This window comes from Anolis sagrei, chromosome 4 (assembly GCF_037176765.1).
Source record: "Anolis sagrei isolate rAnoSag1 chromosome 4, rAnoSag1.mat, whole genome shotgun sequence".
NCBI classification, from domain to species: Eukaryota; Metazoa; Chordata; class Lepidosauria; order Squamata; family Dactyloidae; genus Anolis; species Anolis sagrei.
The window spans coordinates 192,345,553-192,367,982 of NC_090024.1; the positions used below are offsets into that span (position 1 = coordinate 192,345,553).

The 22,430-nt window shown below is 38.5% G+C and overlaps 1 protein-coding gene across 3 annotated transcripts in view; it reads left to right on the top strand.

Moving 5' to 3' along the window:
• The window catches only part of SOX13 (SRY-box transcription factor 13), a 76,310-nt gene that overhangs the window by 46,914 nt on the left and 6,966 nt on the right, over positions 1 to 22,430 (top strand). For 2 of the 3 annotated variants that reach the window (XM_060773006.2, XM_060773008.2), the window contains exons 3-12: positions 1,032 to 1,140; positions 2,329 to 2,415; positions 2,994 to 3,166; positions 5,152 to 5,220; positions 5,933 to 6,047; positions 6,508 to 6,590; positions 6,679 to 6,838; positions 8,765 to 8,874; positions 11,358 to 11,451; positions 12,626 to 12,769. In XM_060773006.2, the coding sequence (XP_060628989.2) occupies positions 1,032 to 1,140; positions 2,329 to 2,415; positions 2,994 to 3,166; positions 5,152 to 5,220; positions 5,933 to 6,047; positions 6,508 to 6,590; positions 6,679 to 6,838; positions 8,765 to 8,874; positions 11,358 to 11,451; positions 12,626 to 12,769 (1,144 nt within the window). The remainder of the gene's footprint in view (positions 1 to 1,031; positions 1,141 to 2,328; positions 2,416 to 2,993; positions 3,167 to 5,151; positions 5,221 to 5,932; positions 6,048 to 6,507; positions 6,591 to 6,678; positions 6,839 to 8,764; positions 8,875 to 11,357; positions 11,452 to 12,625; positions 12,770 to 22,430) is intronic. The other variant, XM_060773007.2, reaches the window with a different exon arrangement.

The following is a 22,430-nucleotide window of genomic DNA, read 5'->3' on the forward strand; positions in this document are numbered from 1 at the left end:
TAAAAGATAACAATAATCCTGCAATACCAACTCCTGGAATTAGTCATTTAAGTAGAAACAAGCAAAGAGCCATCTTTGTACAGATACTTACCTGTAATACTAATGCCCATTCCTATATGGTCTGGGTTGTTGCGAGTTTTTTGGGCTGTATGGCCATTTTCCAGAAGCATTCTCTTCTTACATTAAGTAAGGCCAATGATACTGATAGCTAGTAAGAATGAACCCTCTTAGCTGAGCAGTACACTAGCTGAATCCTCAATCTATCATGAATTCCCAAGGCAATACCTACTCAAACTGATGTCAAATCTGATAAGGAAGAACCCATCCCAATCCTTGAGTTTATATTGGTGCTCTATTGAGTACTCAAGAGGGCACAGCTAGCAAGGACTAATATCACCCTTGGTTATACAAACTACCTGCTACTCCTTCTCACACTCTGACATATACAAACTTCCACAACTACATCATCCACAAGAGAAGTTTTATTTTGAATGAACTGGATATTCAGACTTAGTTCCAACAAGTCTATTGCTAGTGAGGCATGCAAGAATACTTTGGTGGGATAAGAAACAGAAGAAGCAACAGGCATAAGATGCCCATTTATTTTTCTCAATTACCCCATTAGAATCCAACCAATATACTTCCTCCTATCCATGACCACACTGATACTGTCTTTCTTCCCTGTTGCTCATTTAATCTGCAATCCATCACAGCAATTTAATTCATACTATACTTGGTGAGTTTAAAACCATTTGAAAGGGAGAGGGGTGGAGCAGGATGAAATTTTTCCCTTCTGTAAAATAAGTACCTTAAGTCACTAATTTAATGACTAAGTAGTTTCACTAGAACAGTGATGGACAGGTACTGTTAGATTTCGGTTCCCATTATCCTTCACTGAATTGCAGTCTAAAATCTGGAGAATCTCAACTTGGTCACTCTTGCTTGAGATTATGCTTGGATGCACCTTTCTCAAAAGGAAGATTTTGGGAGGTGTGGTTCTTGATGGCTAATGATAGCTCACATTCTTTTAGGAACCTTCATCTCCAGCAGACAAAGCATTATTGAATTGCAGGAACTCTGCATTTGAGTCTACATTTTCCAGCCGAGAAAAGTTGGATTTTAATAAAAACTTAAAAGAAGGTAGGAAGTTTTGTTTTTGTTTACAATTCAGCTCCTGCTTCGAATTTTCTTTCAGTCTTCGGAGGTCATAATTTTGCTGCAAATATGCTTTGTGTTTATGGGACCCAAAATTCAGCCCTTGGCACTAATTAAAGTATCTCAGCTTGTAAGGCTGTGAAAGATCCTGCTTGAAGTTTCTTGTGAAGGTACTCGAAATGACAATTAAAGACACAAAATCTGTACAATCGACCTGCATAGGTGATAGGTATAGTGGGGGAGAGAAAGATAATACTGTTTCAGCATGTTTAAGACTTATGTTATTTTTATTATAGCATGCGTGTTTATGGATAAATGAAACTTACTTCTTCAGATGCAGGATCAAGTGAAATGAAAGACTCAGGTTATAAAGCATATTTGGATAGTTGTGGAAATGGAATGGGATGTAATAGGACCCAGAAAGATAGAAATTATGACTTTCATCCTAAATTTTGAAAGTGCTGAATAAAGTACAGGTCGATCAGATGTTTGCAATGGTCAGTGCAGTCAGTGCTGATGTGTAAAAACCAATACATCTGTTTATCAAGAGTTAGTTTTCCTTGGATTCAAAACCTTCTCTGAGAAGATTCCTTTTGTTACATGTGCTGTATCAAAGACTTTTGTATTAATATATGTAGTATGTCATAAAGCTATTGCCTTTGTTCATACCTCCATTAATGGATTGAATTTATTACTATAATTCAACTTAGCTGTTTTGGAAAGTAGTTGCTTATGTATCTTTTTAGCCTTTCCTTATCCAAGGCAGTTTGTAGGGGCTACAGGTCTATTTGATTACACCAAAACTTGTTTAATAGCTTTAGTATGTTCATATTACACCAAAACAAACAAAACATTTAGTCATGTTTTCTCTTACAGAGGAAACAATATTAGATTAGATTAGATGGAGTTTATTTTCAATCCTAGCTTTTGGCAATCATATGCTTAAGATCACCTTGTGAATTTCGTAATTCATTAATTTTCATCTTGGCTTTTGACAGATTGGCCACCTTGGCCTTTGAGAAATTGCTCCTCAATGACGCAAGCTGGTTTTCATTTGTATTATTAGTAGATTGTTTACAGTAGTTTTTGAAACTCTTTATTTTCAAGCTACAGTGATTTCTGAAACCTTTTCTTTTCAAATCACATGACTATTTTCACAATGTTGCCCAACAGTAATGCCGACCATTGAGAAGTTATTGTCCAGTGACTGGAAGGAGAGACTTCTGGGGAAAAACCCCATGGAATCCAAAGAAGTAAAAGGTGAGCAGTTGGAATAGTTTAGGAACCAGACCACAGCAATGAGATATCATTTGGCTTATCCTATAGAGATGGCAGCACATCCATAGACTATCTTCCTCCTATAATCTTTAAGACTGGAGCTATGGCTTTGCAGACTAGGCTGACTTGATGGCAAGCTATGGTTTTAACGGACTGCTTTTAGGACAACGACTTAAATTGGCGATTGTTTTAATGTTTTTATAATGCTTTTATACTGCTTTTACTTAATATGCATATTTATGTTTTTTGTTGTTAGCCACCCTGAGTCCCTCTGTAGAGGTCGAGATAGGACGGGATCCAGCAGTGGTTCTTTGTCTCCACTGTTAAAGGCAAAATCTAAAAAATCACTACACTATCTGTGAACTTCATTGATTTTTGACTAATTTGATTTTTAACTAATATTCAGTCTTTCTCCCAGCATGGAACCCAAGGCATCTCACAATATAGGTTAAAATTTAATGGTTGGAACTATTTGTGTTGCAAAATGCAGTTACTGCCATCATATTGCAGAGTTAGATTTCACCTTTTCTTTTCCATCTTTGGATTCTTGCATGGCCCAGGAACCCAAGAAAGCTTGGCAGAGAAAGAGTTGCAGCTGTTGGTCATGATTAACCAGCTATCCATCCTACGGGACCAGCTTTTGACAGCCCATTCAGAGCAGAAGAACATGGCAGCTATGTTGTTTGAGAAGCAGCAGCAACAGATGGAGCTGGCCAGACAGCAGCAGGAACAGGTAGACAACCAATTGAACCGAATTTGCCTTTTCCAATTTCAGAATGTAATTGAAAAATTGGGAACCTATATAAACCTGGTGGGAATCTTATGAATTTTGTCTTGAGGTGGTGAGTTTAGCAGCACGTTTTGTTGAGTGATAGTGGAATAGAAAACAACCTAGGAATATTGCTGCTTATCTACATTATGTTGTGAGAGGCACCATGAATTGTGGGACAGGGGCCACCCACATGATGTAACATAAAACCCTAAACACTGAATGTTATACTGCTAAGACTGTAACATTAATGTTCAGCATAGGAAAATACACCTGTTCAAAGTGAATACGTTTGCAAAGTTCATGCAATATGATGCTCTTGTGATAAAAGAGGCACTGCTGGTGGATCCAGAGAAATCACATTAGTCAGTTCCAATAAATAAAGAGTCCTGTGAAACATTTAAAGATGATATAATTTTTGCAGTTTCATCCTTCATACATAAAGATAGAACAAGATAGAGTAGGTGTGCCACCAACATGCTACCACATTGAGAGAAAGGTCTTCACATCTTCATGCTTTTTTAAAAAAAAAAATCACCAAAGCCTTTAGAACAAAGCACAAAAAATTCTAGTTTGGGGAAGGCATCAATAACTATAGCTTCAAGAGTTGGACTACAATTACTAGAATTCCACATAATTGCATATACAGGTTAAGGGTGACGGGAAATGTAGTCAAATTGTGTTTTTCGGACCGAGTCCCCTTGGGGAGATAGGACAGGATAAAAATAAAGTTTTGTATTATTATTATTATTATTATTATTATTATTATTATTAACCCACAGCTCTCCAAAAAGGGAGTTGCCACAGGTGCCTACTCCTTGCTAAGGAACACATATATAGTCATGTCTACATGTTTGGTTAAAGGACAGGGTTGCAGGAAAAGCCAATGTGGTGATTTGAACTTTGGGCTACAACTCTGGAGGACATGTTTCAAATCCATGCTCAACCATGAAGATCCACTGAGTAACCTTGGACAATTCACACTATGTCAGCCACAGTAGATGACAAAGCTATCTCCTCCCCCCAAAATACATCTTGCCATTGCCAATAAAACACTGTGATAGATCCACTTTAGGCTTGCCATAAGTTGGAAACAACTTGATGGCACCAGCAACAAGCAGGGATGGAGAGTTTGACACAAAACAATGTGGGCACATCCTGATGTAATTTGTTGGAGTTTAGCCATTTTCTCACAAAGTAGAATTCAGTTCTTTGAATGTTTACTCAGCAATAAGTCTGCGTGCAAGAGCTTTTCTGCCTGCAAAGTAGGACTTAATTCCACATGACAGTTTTTTTCTTGTCAAGTAGAGCTTATATTTAAAGTTTAATATCATTCAAAACCCTTATTTTTCTGATCTTTTTTTGAAGATCACAGTGAAAATATCTGCCTTTTATACAATAAGATCCTAATATGTGGGATATACTACCTGATATTTCACTACTTCTGTGAAACCATGCTATTGTAGCATTTCTGATACCTATTTTGATGTTCTATTTTATGTTGATAGTTTTGTTTTGTCTCCTTTATAATTTGCCTTTCAATGTTTTATTAACATAAAGCTTCAAATTTATTCTCATTCATCTCCCATCTCTTTTTTATTGTATCTCCCCCCCCCCCTCACCCTTTAAAACCCATTTTCTATCAAATGGCTGTAGTTCTTTCCTGAATTGCAAGGTGATTAGGAGGTTATGCATAATAATGGATATGAGGGAGTAGTTGAAGAAACTTAAAGGGAAATGTGATGTGACCTGAACTGAGAGCATTACTTGTTTTGTTTATCATATAGCGGGTATTATCAGGTATATACATTAACTGTATTGAGAAACTTGCTTGTTTTTCTAGTGTTAAATGATCAGAGATTATCTCTTGGTTTGAGATATTTCTCATTCTTCTTAGATGGCCTCCAGCTAGACACAACCTGATTCTTCATTGTCTTTCCCTCTTGCAGATTGCCAAGCAACAGCAGCAGCTTATCCAGCAGCAACACAAGATCAACCTGCTACAGCAGCAGATCCAGGTAAAAGGGGGGCTCTTTTTTTCCTTTAGGAATAGTCAGGAAGATTGACTTAAATGTAGTTAATGCCTCCTCCTGCAATTCAGTTTCAATCCAAACCAACCCTCCTTGAAAGGCATCTCAACCATCATTAGAGTTAGACCTGAAACTTCAGCTGTTTTTCATTACAATGGGGCATAAGTAAACATTTGTGTGCTGACACATAGGTTGGGTAGTTACACACATTCATTTTGTAATACTTAGATACTACACTAATAGGGTAGAAAATTGAAAGGTCTGTGTAGATATTTTTCATTTGGGTGTGAACTTTAAAAAGATCCAGGGCCCTTCCACACAGCCCTATATCCCAGAATATCAAGGCAGGAAAACCCATAATATCTGCTTTGAACTGGGTTATCTGAGTCCACACTCAGACAATGTGGGATATCCTGTCTTGATATTCTGGGATATAGGGCTGTGTGGAAGGGCCCCAGTCAAATCCTTCTAGGTCAGTGGTTCTCAACCTGTGGGTCCCTAGGTGTTTTGGCCTTCAACTCCCAAAAATACTAACAGGTGGTAAACTGTCTGGGATTTCTGGGAGTTGTAGGCCAAAACACCTGGGGACCCATAGGTTGAGAACCACTGCTCTAGATGATCTTGGATAGCCCTGGTCAGTTAGTGTTCCTGAAGGCAATTTTAATTTGGCCGTACACTTCCCTTGTTCTTTTCTCTTCAGCAGGTCAATATGCCGTATGTAATGATTCCAGCCTTTCCTCCCAGTCACCAGCCTCTACCCGTCACCTCTGATCCTCAAGTGGCACTTCCCATCCAGCCAATTCCCTGTAAACCAGGTATGAAGAGGCCAAGACATTTAGAATTCTTTGTAATGGATCACAGGGTTCTTGGGTGCCTTTGTACAATTGTCTTTGGATGAGTGGTGATTCATTAACAAATGTTTCTGTTGGAGTTTGTGATAACTACATCAGTCCCTACAGTTGGTGAATCACTTCCTTAGATTTCAATAACTAAAAAACAATAATAGTCAGAGCACATTGATTTGATGGACTGTTTCTAGAGTAAGTTTGGTCTGTGGTGTAATTGCCAGAGCTTTGTGATCCTCACCACGATACTTCCTTCCTCAACTGTAATAAGAAGCTTTAAAATCTGCTTAATTTGCACACATTTTCAAGCTGATTTTAGGTTTTCCATTTCTTCATACAGAAATTGTATTTTCTTTAGATGCCGAGTGTAAAAATTGTGTTTTTGCTTAATTATATACTCCAAATCCTTCTGTATCTGTATTATCTGTAGTGGAATACCCAATGCAACTGCTGCACAGCCCCCCTCCTTCAGCAGTGAAGAGACCTGCAAGCTCAGGCCACCTGCAAATCCAGGTGAAACTCTTGAACTGTTTTATTTCTTGACCTTCTATACTCTACTAGGGATGCAATCTCATCTCTTTTTCTTCTTTCTCCTTTGTAGGAATCATCGCAGCCACTGAACTTAACAGCAAAGTCCAAAGGTTCTGAGCTCTCCAATACTTCCAGTTCACCTAACTTAAAGATCAGCAACTGTCAGTCACTTGCTCCTAACCATGGTGTTTGTCAGGAGCTGCAGACCAACCCTCCCAGCCTTCCTTTGGGTAAGAACATAGAGATTTCTCTTGCGTTGCTTCTAAGCTATGCTGCTGCACACCACACTTTTAATCCTACGTTCCTCCTGCCATCTCAGCACTTTTAACCCTGTACCCCATTGCGCTGGCCGAACCAGTTTTAATAGTGTCTTGATGTATTGTCATTGTGGTTATTTTGCTTAATTGTTTGTTTTGCTTTGTTTATTGTTGTGTTATGTTTTCTATTGTATTGTGTTTTGAGGCTTCGGCCCGTGTAAGCCGCATCGAGTCCTTCGGGAGATGCTAGCGGGGTACAAATAAAGTTAATAATAATAATAATAATAATAATAATAATAATAATAATAAGCTATTACAAACATGATTCCACGTTTAAATAGTTCATACTTTACATTACTCTCTGGGTATTTCTCAGTTTCATGCCATCCTGGATTCATGAAAGGTCCAAACATGACATTTCTCAAAATTCTCTTTGGTGTTATTCTCCCATAATTGTTATTCTTGTATAGATCTCTGTTGTACCAGCTTTGGAAAAAAAATATTTTCGGACTGTAACTCACAATTCTCCAACAGGGAGATTCTGGCAGTTGTGATTCAAATGATAGTGTTTCCAAGCTTTGGTTTGCATGTACAAGGTCACAGATCAATTGCCAGCATCCTCAGTTAAAGCTGTGAAAGGTTCCTTCAAACACCCTAGTCAATCGACATGGATAGTATGAAGCTTGCACCAATAATTTGTCATGGAATAATAAAACTTAATATATCCAAAATCAACACATTCACTTCAGATGTGTTACATTTCCATTTAAGATTCTGCTGATGGTTTTGAAATAGAGAAAGGTTTAGTTTTTGTGTGATAGCTTCTGTTCTGCTAGTGAACAGGAAGATGGCAATGGAAAGCAGTTTCCATTCTAGAGGCACACACACTCAAAACCACTTAAGTATTTTCTCTTTCATTGTCTGATACCTTCAGACAATGAAAAGTGGATTCTAGTCTACAGTAATTATAGTCGAAACTGAACCAAGCGGTGTTAGCATATAGAAATAAATTGATATCGAGTACATGATCTAATATGTTTTACATTAGCAAAAGAACAAGTCTGGAATTTCACAGTAACTGCTGAAAACTGAACAAAATAATAAACCAAAGCAATGCTATGGGGGCAGAGGAAGAAAATCCATGGTGGAAAAACCACGGCTTCCTAAGTCCTGCCATGCTTGCACTTGTTAGAGGTGAAAGGATGGGGGGAGCAGCTCTTCCTTGAGGTTATTGAAAAATTTCCCTCCTATTGTTTCCAACAAGAGCTAATTTCAATAAGCCTGCTTCAGGCCAAGTGCATTTTTTATTATTATGGGCATCAAATTGTGCCGTTCTGTAAACCGCCTTGAGTCACCCCCAAGCTGAATATAGAAATATAGTAAATAAAATAATCATTTTTCCTCATTTCAGAGGTGTATCGAGGGAGTGAAGGGTCTTTGGATGTGATGGATTCAAAGCCTCCCCCTAAATATCCCCAGAACATGATTCCTTTTTGCTATTAATTCCAACAAAGTAGGGCAGATAGGGTGACCAAAAGTTCTCTTGCCTTCCATTGTGGACTCTAGTGGCTTCTGGCCTCTGGAAAATTCTCTCAAGGAATATGTGATTTCAACTAAACCTTTATTTTACACAAAACCCTTTCAATAATTCTAAGAGAAACATAGCTGAGCATTTTGAAAATATAGCTATAGGACTGCCAGGAATGGCACACCTTTATCTGTGTGTGACTTTTGGCATTGTTTTCAAGAACATCAGATCTTGTTACCTGACTTCATGACACCAACTACATTTATTTTATTTTATTTTATTTTATTTTATTTTATTTTATTTTATTTTATTTTATTTTATTTTATTTTATTTTATTTTATTTTATTTTATTTTATTTTATTTTTTAAAAGGGTTCCTTGGAGAAGGAGATGCTATAACCAAAGCAATTCAGGATGCCCGGCAACTTTTGCACAACCAAAGCAGAGCAATAGATGGCTCCCCAAATCATCCTTTCAGGAAGGTATGTAGCTCTTCACTTAAGTTCCATTTCTGATCCAGTCTTCAAAGTGTGGCAATATAAAAATTGTATTCTCTTTTAAAAGCCTGAGCGTGAATCGGTTTTAAGTGAGATGTGTGCAACTCTAATGTGAAATGCAGCACAATCTGTAAAAGAAGTGAATGACATCTGGGTTTTTCAAAGTAACTTTTGTAAAGTGCTGATGAAGGAAAGCTCAAGGCTTGATTCAAGAGTAGGTAAAGATTTTCTCCTGACATTAAGTCCAGTCATGTCCAACTCTATGGGTTGGTGGTCATCTCCATTTCTATGCCGAAGAGCCGCCTATGTCCATAGGCACCTCCAAGGTCATGTGGCCAGCATGACTGCATGGAGCATGACTGCATGGAGTGCCATTACCTTTCGGCTGGAGCGGTACCTATTGATCTACTCACATTTGCATGTTTTCAAACTGCTAGGTTGGGGTTAACAGCAGGAGATCCCCCGCTTCCCCAATTTGAAACAGTGACCTTTTGGTAAGCAAGTTCAGCAGCTCAGCAGTTTAACCCACTGCACCACTGGGGCTGCGATTCAAGAGTGGGCTCACATAAATTGACCTAATTGGGCCCCACTTTAGATTGAGCTTGAATTACCTTGGTTGTTAAAATCATTAAAATCTACAGAAAATAAACACTGAATAAAATACAAACTGTGAAAATTTCAATGACAACACACAAAGCTACTGAATAGATACAAAATATCACACAATCTACTAAGTACCTAAATATAAAATGAACAAACAAAATGTAACAAAAAGAGAAAAAGAGGATATTTTTTAAATTCGAACATCTTCCCTTTGAAATTACACTCCATCTATTTATTTAACTAATTTACAAAGTCAATAGTCTCCAAATCACTATCATCTCCCCATCCCAAAAAGCCAATTGGAATTGTCAATTTTTTTAAAAAATGTTACTCATAATAAACAATGTATCAGTTTTTATGAAATTGCTCAGTTTTAATTACTGTTTAGTAGGCAATAAATTACTCTTCCACTTCTGGGCATATAATAATCTTGCACTTGTTGCCATATATTGAAATCTGCTTCCATGACTTCATTTTGTATACTCTGCTAATGAACAGAGTAGCCTCTCTTGCATGGTTTTTTTTATCTGTATCCAAGAATTCCAGGCTGAGTCAACAAATAAGAGCTGTTGTTATAGATTAGATCTAGTAGCAGGTCATTAGTAGGATCCCTGGGGACTATACATTCACAGGGCTTCACCAGTCTCATATACTTTACAGAAGCCCTGGTATTTCCATGGAGTAGCATCACCCACTGTATTATCATTGGTGGCTTCAGTGGTAGCCTGTTTCATTGGTTCCCTGCCACAGAAGTCAAATACATGAAGGAGAGATGATCAAATTCTCAGTGCCAGCTCCTCCCTAAGATCCCACCATTGCCTCTTAAATTTAGTTGGAACTTTTTTTGTGTGTGTAAGGAGCAACTTGCTTCTGGTGTGAGAGAATTGGCTGTCTGCAAGGACATTGCCCAGGGGATGCCCGGATGTTTTACCATCCTGTGGGAGGCTTCTCTCATATACCCACATGTGGAATTGGAGCTGACAGACGGGAGTTCCCTGGATTCGGACCACCAACCTTTTGGTCAGCACTACTGCCAGCACAAGGGTTTAACCCATTGTGCCAACCGGGGGGTCCTGTGCAGCCTAAATATGTGACATGAATAGGCAGAACATTCTCTACTCCTCTTTAAGTGCTTCTTTTTTGCAGTACAAAATTTCAGGCATGCTCCTTTTAGTAACAACCACAAATGTGATAGCAGCCTCAAGGAAGACTGCAAGGAGGCACATGTGTCCCATGAGCTACATGTTGCCCAAACTTTGCAGTAAAGGGAAATCTGGGGCAATATGGAGACTGGTGCTTGAACCAAAACGAATTATACCCTTAAATCTGAAACCTGGGGAGGTTTCAGCTCATAATTAGCTTAGAAGAGCTTGTACATGAACTCACCATTGCATCAAGTCCAAACGTTAGGTGCATCATTAAATAGTACAGGGTATTCTTGTCGTGCCAAGGAGTGTCATAACATTGGTAGAAAGTGGTCTAACTTTTTAAACTTTTCAGAGTAATGGCAGTAGGAGCTTTCAAGAATGCTGGTTGTTCTTTCAATGAAAAGGGTTTTCCTCTGAAATAGAGAAAATCTGATATTTTCCCCTCCCAGGACCCAGAATCCTGTAGATTGGTCACATCCTGATCTTTGTTTGGTCCTTTGCTATCTTACCAAAGAGTGGCTTTTATATTTTTCAGGGCTTACATTCCCAAGGGTCAACTGGGAACATTCTTTTGTGACCTCTTGAATAACATAAGATGAAAGCAACCACTCTTTCTGGAACATAAAGTGAATGCCATAAAATGCTTCTTTGAAATATATCATTGCTAGCTTCTTTTAAACTTCCAGGCTCTTATAAAATGCAGCTAATTACTTTCAGGACCATGCTGGGTTGGACTCTTCACCTGTGAAAGAACAGGCAGATGAGACTTTCCAGAGACTGGATGAATCCATGTTAGCCTGCGACAGTGATGGTAATAACTGTTGCTCTTCATAAGAACGTCTCCAGGGTATAATTTGGGCTTTTTCATTGTTTCATTGCATACTTTGAAGAATATCAAAGTCCTATAAGGTGAGGATGGGCACAAGTCATAAACTCCACAGTTTCCTAAATTTTCTACAGTAGGAATGGGAATTGCGAAACTTCCAACAATGATTGGACTGCAGTTTCTCTGTCTTCTGAATCCCTATGTGAAGACCTTTGTCCTGCACAGAAATGCCACAGCTCTAGAAGTTGCAAGAGCCTAATGATAAACACTATGTAAAAAAATTGTTCCTGGTTTGAATGTGTTATTTCCTGTTTAATTGTGCTGCACTTACTTTGAAAGTAGTTGTTATACTCCATTTTTTTGTTTTTGTGGCTGCCTCAAACTATGTTGAATTAGTTGAGACTCATTGAGTTATTCATTGAAAAACTATAGCAAAATATGCTACAAGATGTCCTGTAAAAATAAAGTCTTTGCAGTTCAATAAATCTTTTTCATGTTTTTCTGATAAAATAAATTAGGAAATTACATCTATAACCCAGGAACAAAAATCATATTACAGAGTGTAATTTTAACAGTTTGTGGTTAATAACCAGAAGAGGTACCCATTAAAGCAATGGTTTCTAACCTTTTTTTTTAACCAGGGACCACTCTCCAACATTTGTACCAAAAGGGTTACGAGTTGGTTTTTGGTCAACTTTGGATTCAGTTTGGTTATTTGGGGTGCTGATTCAGAAAATTCCATTGGTTAGACCACATCAGCTCTAGTTTCTGATACAGAACATATGCCATCCAGTAATCTCAATCTGCTCACCCACAGAAAACCATATTTAATAACCTAGAGCTGATGTGCTCTATCCAATGTAATTTTCTGAAATGGCACACCAAATAACCCCAGGAACAGGCTAAAAATGCACACCTCATAGACCTTATTTTAGGTCTTGCGGCCCACAGTTTGGGAACTATCGCATTAAAGGGAAGAAGAGGTAATCCTTTAAGGAAGATGATAATGCCTGGTTATTAAAGCATTTACAGGCCAGCAAGTAAACCTGCTGAAATTGTGGGAGCGCAGTCTGTTGTTCATAAACTCTCTTAAACTTAGTTGAGTTGTGCTTTGCGATTTTTAAAAAATCCACACTGTTCCTTGGTTCTTTCTACATAGGCTCTCGGCATTTTCCTGAATCTAGGAACAACAACCACATAAAGCGTCCCATGAATGCCTTCATGGTGTGGGCCAAGGATGAGAGGCGCAAGATCCTGCAGGCTTTTCCAGATATGCACAATTCAAGCATCAGTAAGATTCTAGGTAAGGGAGTGTGCACTGGCAAACATCCTTTAGATCTGTTCCCCAGTGGCTTTGGGTGTTTCTGCAAAGCACATTGTTAGCCCCATATACCCTCAGGCAAGGAACTATTGCTAATCTCATGCAGGTTGCCAGCTGGCTATGTGCTGCGATAAAAGCACACATGCAAATTCTCACCTCTGTCTCTGGTGATAGTCCATCACAACTGTCTGGTTCTTCAATTCTGATACCTGAGCATGAGAAACAGATGGAAAAGCAATATATTTTTTAAAAAATAACAAAAAAGGGAATTAAAAACTTACGTGTGAGCAGACATAAAGCAAAGACTTTCCCTTTCTCAGAGAACTATATTACAGTTGTGGTTGTGGGCATTTTCTCAAGCTCATAATATGAATTGCAGCTTCAGCACATATCTCATCAAGGAACTTCTAAATCTCCTACTATACTTCATCCAGCATGGTTAGCAGACGTAACAGCTGGGCAATTCTGTGGGTAGTATTGTAACATTTCTAAACTCTCCTGAAGACTGTGTTTGCACATTCACACACCAATCAGTAGCAAGGCTTTCTGTTGCTCCTAGACATGAGTAGTAAGATGATTTTGCATCTTGTTGTTTCAAGTTTACTTTGTTGCTAGAGGAAAGGGAAAGGGAAGCTTCAAGCCCAGGAAGATGCTAAACTTGACTCTCTTGTGATGTGAAGCAGAGTGCAGATTGGCATTAGTCCAAAACACTAGAGCTTAAGCATCTAGAAAAGAAAGACTTCCAGTAGGTTAGGTATGGGAAACACATGCTGCTGGACTGCACTTTGCAGCCGCTTTGTCAGCATAGGAAATGATAGATGTTCCAGTACAGCAACATTTGGAAGAACCCAGATTTCCCACCCTGGCTTTTGGGAATATTCTCTCTTGCAGCCACCATTCCTTTCTATACATACATACAAACTTTTAATCCACTATTTTGCGAGTAGCAGCAGCACTCTTAGAGCATGAAACATAGATACTGATCTATGATGCTGATTCGGCAGCAAACCACCAAATACCTGAAATGATTTTGAAAATATACTGCATGATTATCTGCAGATTTTCTGGCAAAATGATGAGTTCATTCCAAAGTCAGCTTAAATGATAAAATCAGCAAAATATTTACAGAAAGCAAAGGAGGTTAGGTTTAAATCTATTCAGTTAGTTGTTTGGAGTCCCCGGTGGCACAATAGGTTAAAAGGTCAGCAGTTTGAATCTTGGAAGCAGGGTGAGCTCCCATCTGTCAGCTCCAGCCTCCCATGTGGGGACATGAGAGAAGCCTCCCAGAGGATGGTAAAACATCCAGGAGTTCCTGGGCAACATCCTTGCAGACACTCCTGACACAAAACAAAAGTTAGTCATTTTTGGTTCTCATCGTTTTACACCTCCCCCTTTCTTCTAGAAAGCTCAAGGCAGTGTACACGCCCCCCCCACACACACAAACACTTTATCTTCACAATAGCCCAATGAAGTAGGTCAGGCTAAGAGAGACTGACTGAGCTAAGGTCATCCAAAGAGGTTTCCTGGTTCAGTGGGAATTTGAACCTAGATTTCTTATGCCTCATTTCTATCCATCAAATTTGTGCTTCTTGCAGAAAGCATCTCCTCATGGATATGGATCTTCTAGAGAAAACTGAGCAACCTATTCCAAATTCTTTAGGGATCTGTATACCAGACTATTTAGATTGATAATTGTTTAAGACCATCCCTATTAAACAATATTATTCCAACCTTTGTGCTGCAATAAACCAATTCTTTCTTCTCAGCAACACAAATGGAATAGTTTCTTATTTCAAAAGATGTAGGTGCCAAACTGAAACTCAGAGACTATTAGAAAAACAACAGTCCAGGCGACATCTTGACAAGACAGAATGAAATCTCAAATTCACACTCTTACTCCTTTGGAGAGAAAGTTTCATGAGGATCTGGGAGTTTTCTAATGCGTGCTCTATGAATTGAAGCATGTAGCTGGTAGTTATCATTAAAGCAAAGGTGGGCAGCTTATGGTTCTTCCAGATTTTTTTGGACTGCAATGCCCATCCTAACAATTAGGGTTGATGAAGCCTGTAGTTGGCCAAATCTGGTGGGCTGCAACGTGCCCATCCCTGTTGTTTCTGAGTTGTAATTTCAAGAAGACTGCTGCAGCAGTTGCCTCAACCAGATGCCTGGATTTATGCATATTACAAGACAGGCTAGATGATTTTTCTCGACTAGGTACAACAAGGTGTCATGTTTCCCCACCATCAACTAATTTTACATCTTATGTGTTTTGTTTAGCTTCATATGCAGCAAGGATTGCAAAAACTGTAAAAGCATTAGCAATCAATCATTCAAGCAAGCAATTGTGCTCTCAGCAAAGGTCATAATAGCTATTCTTATTTCAAAAAATAAAAACAGCAACAGCCAGAACACAGAGACATATACATACATGCAAGCGTGTGTGTGTATGTGTTTGTAACATAATGTATTAGAAGGCCTAGTAATGACCATCTAAGAGGCAACATCTAAATATTACAAAGTTCATCACCATGACAACACACAACATTTGAATTGACAAAATAGTATTGGATTTTTGTTTATTTTTGCAGTGGCCGCAGGAAGCTGAACCACTTTGCAAGTGATTACCTTGTACTTACCATTCAGCAGAAAATCCAATGTCCGACAATTATCCCTGTTAGTGAATATAACAACCACAAGAGGTTGCCTATAAAGGACCAAACAAAAATAATATAGCAGGAGTTATGCTGCTTTTTCTTTAGAAATAGGAGGCAGTGTTTTGCAAGTATTTCAGATAATCTGTAGCAAACATTATTTCCATGATCTAAAAGCAGAAGCCACTCATTGTTTCAGTGGAAATGGACCTGATAAGAGTAATTTAAGAGGAAAAGGCAGTAAGCTATACTGAGGCAGGGACATCTCTACATTTCCATTCCGCAGGTAGTTAGTAACAAAAGGTGGAGAGAGAAGGACCCTTAAATTGCATGGAGTGAGCTTTTTCAAATAATATGTTCAAGTGAGAAGTGATTTTGCAGTCTTATAAAATGGAGACAAGGTTGGTATGGATGTTACAGCTACTTTAGACCAAGCAGCAATACTGGTTTGCCTTAATTAACCAAGTATATTGGGTTTTACTTCTTGAAAAAAAAAGTTTGCTTCCAGAGACAGAATAGCAAGGAAAGGTTATTATAGTATCACATACACCACCATGAAAAAAGAGCTATTCAACATGCTTCAGCAAACCTTTTATTCAAAACTAACATTAAGTACATGTGAGATGAAACAACCAAATCAGCCAGGCCATGAATAAGTAAACCAAACCTTTTTGAATCTTTGAGAGACCACTTGACAGCTTGTTCCAAAATGCATTTTGAGATGATTTTTTTTCTTCGTTACAGGCTTTCTTAGCTGAGGTATGTTCATACTTCTTAAATCTGTCCATTATTAGAGAGAAAACTGATAGGAGACAAGGTTGTGCCTTCTCATCTTTCCTGTTTATTTTAGCATTAGAGATACTACTGAGAGATATGAGAAAAGAGAACAGAATTTCTCAAGTGATGTTTTAAAAAGAACAGTATAAACTGAGTGCTTATGTGTGTGATCTTGTGATAATGACCCAAAACTATTGGACTCTATGGTGGCTCTCCTGGAAAAAAGTAAGGCATCTGGGACATGTCCTGGATTCATAGTGGATTGTGGCAAAACACAAATGGTGACTAAAATATAAGCTTAGAAGAGGACAATGGCTTGACTGCTCTTTCAAATTTTAAAGTCGAAATACAGCTTTTGTGTTTTGTAGATTGAATAAAAATAACCTCATTGAATTATTTTGGTGGTATTCCATGACTCAAACATCTATTTTAACAATGTAACCTAGTGCTGCAGGCTCTCGTCATCATCGTTAGTTTAGGCTAGCTGGCTATATGGCTTCAGAAGATTTCATTCACAGGATGAATATGTTTCAGTGTTGGGATTTGTGGGTCACTCGTGGCATGTTTAATTTGGAATTCTGCGTTGTTGCTAAAATAAATTAGGGCACCTGTTTTCAGGGATGGTAGAATTAGCATGTGTTTTGGCAACCCACATTGATTTAGAGCAGTCGTTCTCAAAGTATGCTTTGTTGAGTCCATGGAACTCTGTGAAGCATACTGAGAGGCTCCACTACTTCCAACCCTCCCCCTCCCCCTCTCCCTTTCCCTCTCCCAAGCGTTTCCTCCTCTTTCCTTTTCCCCCCTCCCCCACCTCCCTCACCATAAAAGCATTTTTGGGGGGCCTTCCTTGCCCCAAAAAGAAGTCTTCTTCTCCCATCTCCTTCACTGCCCAGATCCTTTTATTCTCACCTTTCTAGCTTCCAAAATGCTATTTCTATCCTACCACTCATGGGGTACTTTGATTGCACTTTTCCTGCATGGGAGAAGGGAGGTGAAATGGATAGCCTCTTGGGTCACTCCTATTATTATTATTATTATTACAAAGGCACATTGCCATCTGTTGGGGGTGTTTTGATTGTGATTTTCCTGCATGGCAGAATGGGGTTAGACTGGATGGCTCCTGGGATCTTTCACCAAAATACTCTAAAGTCTATGTTGGTTAAAATTGTTCTTCATTTTAAATATTTTGTTCTTTCTTTTCTTTTCTGCACTACAAATGAGATGTGTTCAGTGTGCATATAAATTTGTTCATTTTCCCCCATTAGTTCACACAAACACTCTCCATCCACCTTCAACTGGCCTGGCCCGTCAAATTTTAAAACACAATGTGTCAAAAAGTTTGCCTATGCCTAATACACACACACACACACACACACTTCCTGGGGCTCTATGATAAACCTTTGGTTCAAAAAGGGCTACACAGCTGAAAACATTTGAGAACTCCTGACCTAGAGTAACTAAAAACCTTGTGGTGGTTTATTTATTATTATTTATTATTTTATTTCAGGCACTTCTACCCCGTCCTTCTCAACCCCCTAGGGTGGACTCAGGGCGGCTTACAACCGGCACAATTCGATGCCAACAATTCACCAGATAAAATACATAACAGCAATAACCACAATAATTAAAACATTCAATTAATACAATAACAATTAAAAAGCCAATCTAGTGGCCAACGTTCACCAAGTTCTAAAATCCATAAGTCCATTCAGCATTACCATAGTCCTTTCCAAATTCTGGTCGTCATTACCTTGTCAGTCTGCCAGATTACCCAAAAGCCTGGTCCCATATCCATGTTTTCAGCTTCCTTCTGAAGGAGAGGAGGAATGTTGATGTCCTATTTTCCCCGGGGAGTGAATTCCACAGGCAAGGGGCCACCACTGAGAAGGCCCTGTCCCTCGTCCCCACCAGCCTCACTTGTGATAGAGGTGGGGCCGAGAGCAGGGCCTCCCCAGAAGATCTTAAACTCTGAGGTGGGACATAGAAGGAGATATGTTTGGACAGGTATGCTGGGCCAGTTTCATACTCTAGAACAGTGTTTCTCAAATTCTGTTCCTCCAGGTGTTTTGGACTTCAGCTCTCAGAAACCTCAACCAGCTTATCAGCTGTTAGGAATTGTGGGGACTGAAGTCCAAAATATCTAGGGGAGTTTGAAAAGCAAAACAATGTCACTGGCTGTGCTGGTTGGAGGTTTCTGGGAGTTGTGGTGGAAAAAAATAACTGGATAAAGGTACCCAGTTCGGGAGTTCATAAGCATTAGAGTGACTTGAAAAGTACTCAAGAGCTTAGAGCAGGGGTGTCCATGTTCTACTGACATCAGCCACTGTGTCCAATGGGTATTGTAGTCCAAAGCTCCTCAAAGTGACCAAAATGCCTACAGTGAATGACTTAATATCAATAGTCATAGATACAAGGTTGAATGTGAAAATCCATTTTTGTCACCTGTGTTGCCAAACGCTTTTACCAACTGTAGTTGGTTGTTTCATTGGTTTAATGGAAACATTAAGCAGAAAGAGATGGTCTAATGACTGAACCATTCCTGATAGAGCTATTTTTGAATATTCCCAAAGCTTTCAAAAATCTAAGTAGGAAACCAACTCATTAGAAAGAAAAATTCACTTACTACTATGTTATTTTCCGCTTACAGTGAATTAAAAAAAAAAACACTTAGAAGAGCATTCAAAATGGCAGCATTTTGCTTGAAGTCACAAGTCCACTCTACTGTCTCAGGACCATGCTACCTCATTCTTTTTTTCTTTTCTTTTTTGCAGTAACTTCCTTTCTAAAAGCCCTTAAATGAGCAAACTTGTCCAGGCCTAGAGCTTTTAATTTTTTAAAACAAACATTTGTTTTTGAATTCCCCCAGCTGGGTATTTTAGACTACTCCTCTTCCTCTGATTTTGCCCCGATTTGCTCTTTAAGTGAAGCCTTCCCTATCTCTACAGCCTACATGCTTCCTGGACTTTCTTGTGGGAATCATGGAAAAGGTCACGCAGCCCAGGGAATTCATATCAGCAGGGCAGCCTATTTTAGCCACTGCACCTGCTCACCATACCTTGGGCTGGAAAAAACCCAGAGAGCAGCACAGGAAGGTGACCAGGAAGGTCAGTTGGAGGGAGAGGTTCTAATTAGCTATTTGTAGGCTACCATTTCACCAAGGCTTGGCTGTCTCCCATTTATATAGAGAAAGCAGCCAAGGCAAAATATTGTATCTCAGAGCTCTAGCTACAGGCACAAGATGAAGACATTTCCCCAATAAGAAATTTAATTTCATCCAGGGAACTTTCCTCCAGTCCCCACACTTCTAGCATTGCAATAACTTCCATCAATCATTTAGAAAGACTGTTTATGCATCCAAACAAAAGGAGCAACGTTAACAATGGGATGTGATCACAGCAAATACAGGAATTCTAGGTGAGGACAAATTTCAGTGTTTCAATCTGCAGTGCTAGACATTTGTGGATTTAAGCAAAATGTCATGGAGCGTGAGAGAATTCTTATTTGTGTGAATCATTCTATCCCCATTCCCTGAACAACAACCTGTTTCTGGTCTTTCACATTCCTATTGACCTACCTTACACCCCATACTGCTCCTCACTCAAAATGAATGCTATGTTTTAGATGTAGTGTATTTTTATTATTTATTTATTATATTTATATCCCAGCTTTCTCGACCCTGAAGGGGACTCAAGGCGGCTTACAGATAGACAACAATTCGATGCCTTAGCAACAATGTACAATTAAAATAAACATTTAAATTGAAATTAAGATCAACATTAAATTACATTAAAACATTTTTAAAACATTACAATAACTATAAAATCGTGCTATCCATAATAATAATCCAGGTCACTCCAGTAGTCATTGCACATAATTCCAATCAGTCTGTTGCACTGTGGGTCTTCTCCGAAGGCTTGATCCCAGAACCACCTTTTCACTCTCTTTCTGAAGGTCAGGAGGGAGGGGCCTGATGTTACATCACTAGGGAGGGAGTTCCACAGCCGAGAGGCCACCACTGAGAAGACCCTCTCTCTCGTTCCTACCAGTCGTGCCTGCGAAGGAGGTGGAACTGAGAGCAGATAGTTTCTTTACATTTGAATATGCTGTCTGTCAGTATTTGTTGTTTGGTACCCCAAATGACATTTTTCTCACTTCATTTTCTTTTCTTTAAACCCCACCTTTCTTGCAGTACTGGCACCCAGATGTAGCTAAAACCACATAAAGTGATGATATCAAAACACAGTCTCGCAGATTAAGTAATCCTAAATTAAAACAATTTGAAAATGTTAAAAAAGGTGGAAAATGCCTGTTAAAGACCCCTTCCTCATCTGATGTTAAGTTGTGAAAAAGCTATTTAGATTTTCAAAAAGTGTTTGCTAGTGATAAGAAGTTAGAGAGCACTAACCTGGCCTCCTTTGGAAAGACTTCTGCTTCCTAGATGCAGCCATTGATAAAGCTCCCTTTCATATTATTTACTAATTTTCCTGTGGAGGTGGTGTTACTGAAAGAAAGGGCTCTCCAAAAACATAGTTTGTCTAAGTATAGGCAGTCCTTTGCATTGTCTGGAACAAAATTTATCAGTACATTGGGGTTCACTTCTGACATATGTACAAATAATACATTAACATCTTTTTAAAGTGTTTACATTTAGCACCAGGAAGAGTTTGTATTCTTTGCTGAAGCGAATTAAAAATCTTTTGTGGGACTTTAAAAACAGATCGTATATTACTTTTGAAATAAACATGATGGATGTTGTTTTGTTTTTGAGATGAGATGATATGCTTGATTTCTATCTGATCTATTCTTTGTCCAGATGGGGTCTGTATGTACAGCTTGTACTCCACCACCACTTCAGTCCATTAGCTGTTTACAGTGGTCTGCCAGGCAATTAACAACCAATTTTGCAGTTCCAAGTAGTCAGCAAAATGAAAAAAAGAATCAAGGTCTCTAGTGGACTTTTTCTATTTTTGGTTTAGTATGTTGAGTCTGGGATTATGCAGGCCTAACTTAACCAGTGTAGAATTGTACAAAAATTGGAAAATCTTAAATTTTGAGTCCACAACCCTTTATCCCAGGTTAATTCTGAGAGCTGAAATGTATAAATAGGCCATAGTCCTTGGAATTCCATGGGCTCCTAATATACTCGAGTAATATGAGGAATAATTGTATTTTTAATTTTTCTATTCAGTTTAGTTTCTAAAAAAAATACAGGGCCTTCTTGTAATTGGATTGGATCTGGGATTGGCTTTCTATAGCACAGTGATAGAAATAATGAATTGTTGGGAATTGCAATCCAATAAGGCTCTTTATTCTAGTAAAGGGCAGCTATTTTCTGAGGTTCCTGTTATATTGAATTTTCAATGGGCTGGAAGGGCAGATGTGAAGAAGAGGACAAAGGCAAAGGAAAACCTGCTTTCTTCAATCTAGTTGTGTAAATCTAAATCTGGACTAAAGCCGTTGCTTGTTTTAGGGAAATTCTATTCTAGAGTTTTAACTAACGGCTAGAACATGGAAGTAAGATGTTACAGGGAATTGTGAAACAAATTCCTTTGGTGCTAATAAGACTATAGTGCCTTTCCTCCCCTGATGGAGCTCCAATGTATTCAGTTTTATATTTTATTTTAGTATATTTTATCAGGTTTTTTTTGTATTTTATGATGCTTTTATTTTTATTTCTTATTTTTATTTCTCTCTATTTTGATTATTAAGTTATAGTTGTGTTATTCTGTATTGTCTAATGTGTCTTGTCCTGATGCAAACTGTTTGTATGACTTTTCTTTTGGCATTGAATGTTTGCCATATTTGTTGGAAACCGCTCTGAGTCCCTTTGGGGAGATAGGGCGGTCTATAAATAAAGTTGTTGTTGTTGTTGTTATTATTATTATTATTATTATTATTATTATTATTATTTCCTTTTCTGGAATTTTAGTCATACTTTATTAGTTGTGTAGTGTGGTTTCTTAATAAAGAAACTGTTATATGGTCCCTCTATAGTGCTTGGAGGAAGAATTACTCTATTTTTAAAAGCATAACCTTTCTCATCAGTTTGATTCCATTCATTACACTTCTGTGTTTTCGATTTTTTAATTGAATACAACTGACAGGCATAAGCAAAAATTACATTAACTAACAAAAGAAGTACATTGTAGCATTCCAACAAATACTTTCCCTTCTACTTCCCACCTGTGAACCCATCACCCATGACTTCGATCACT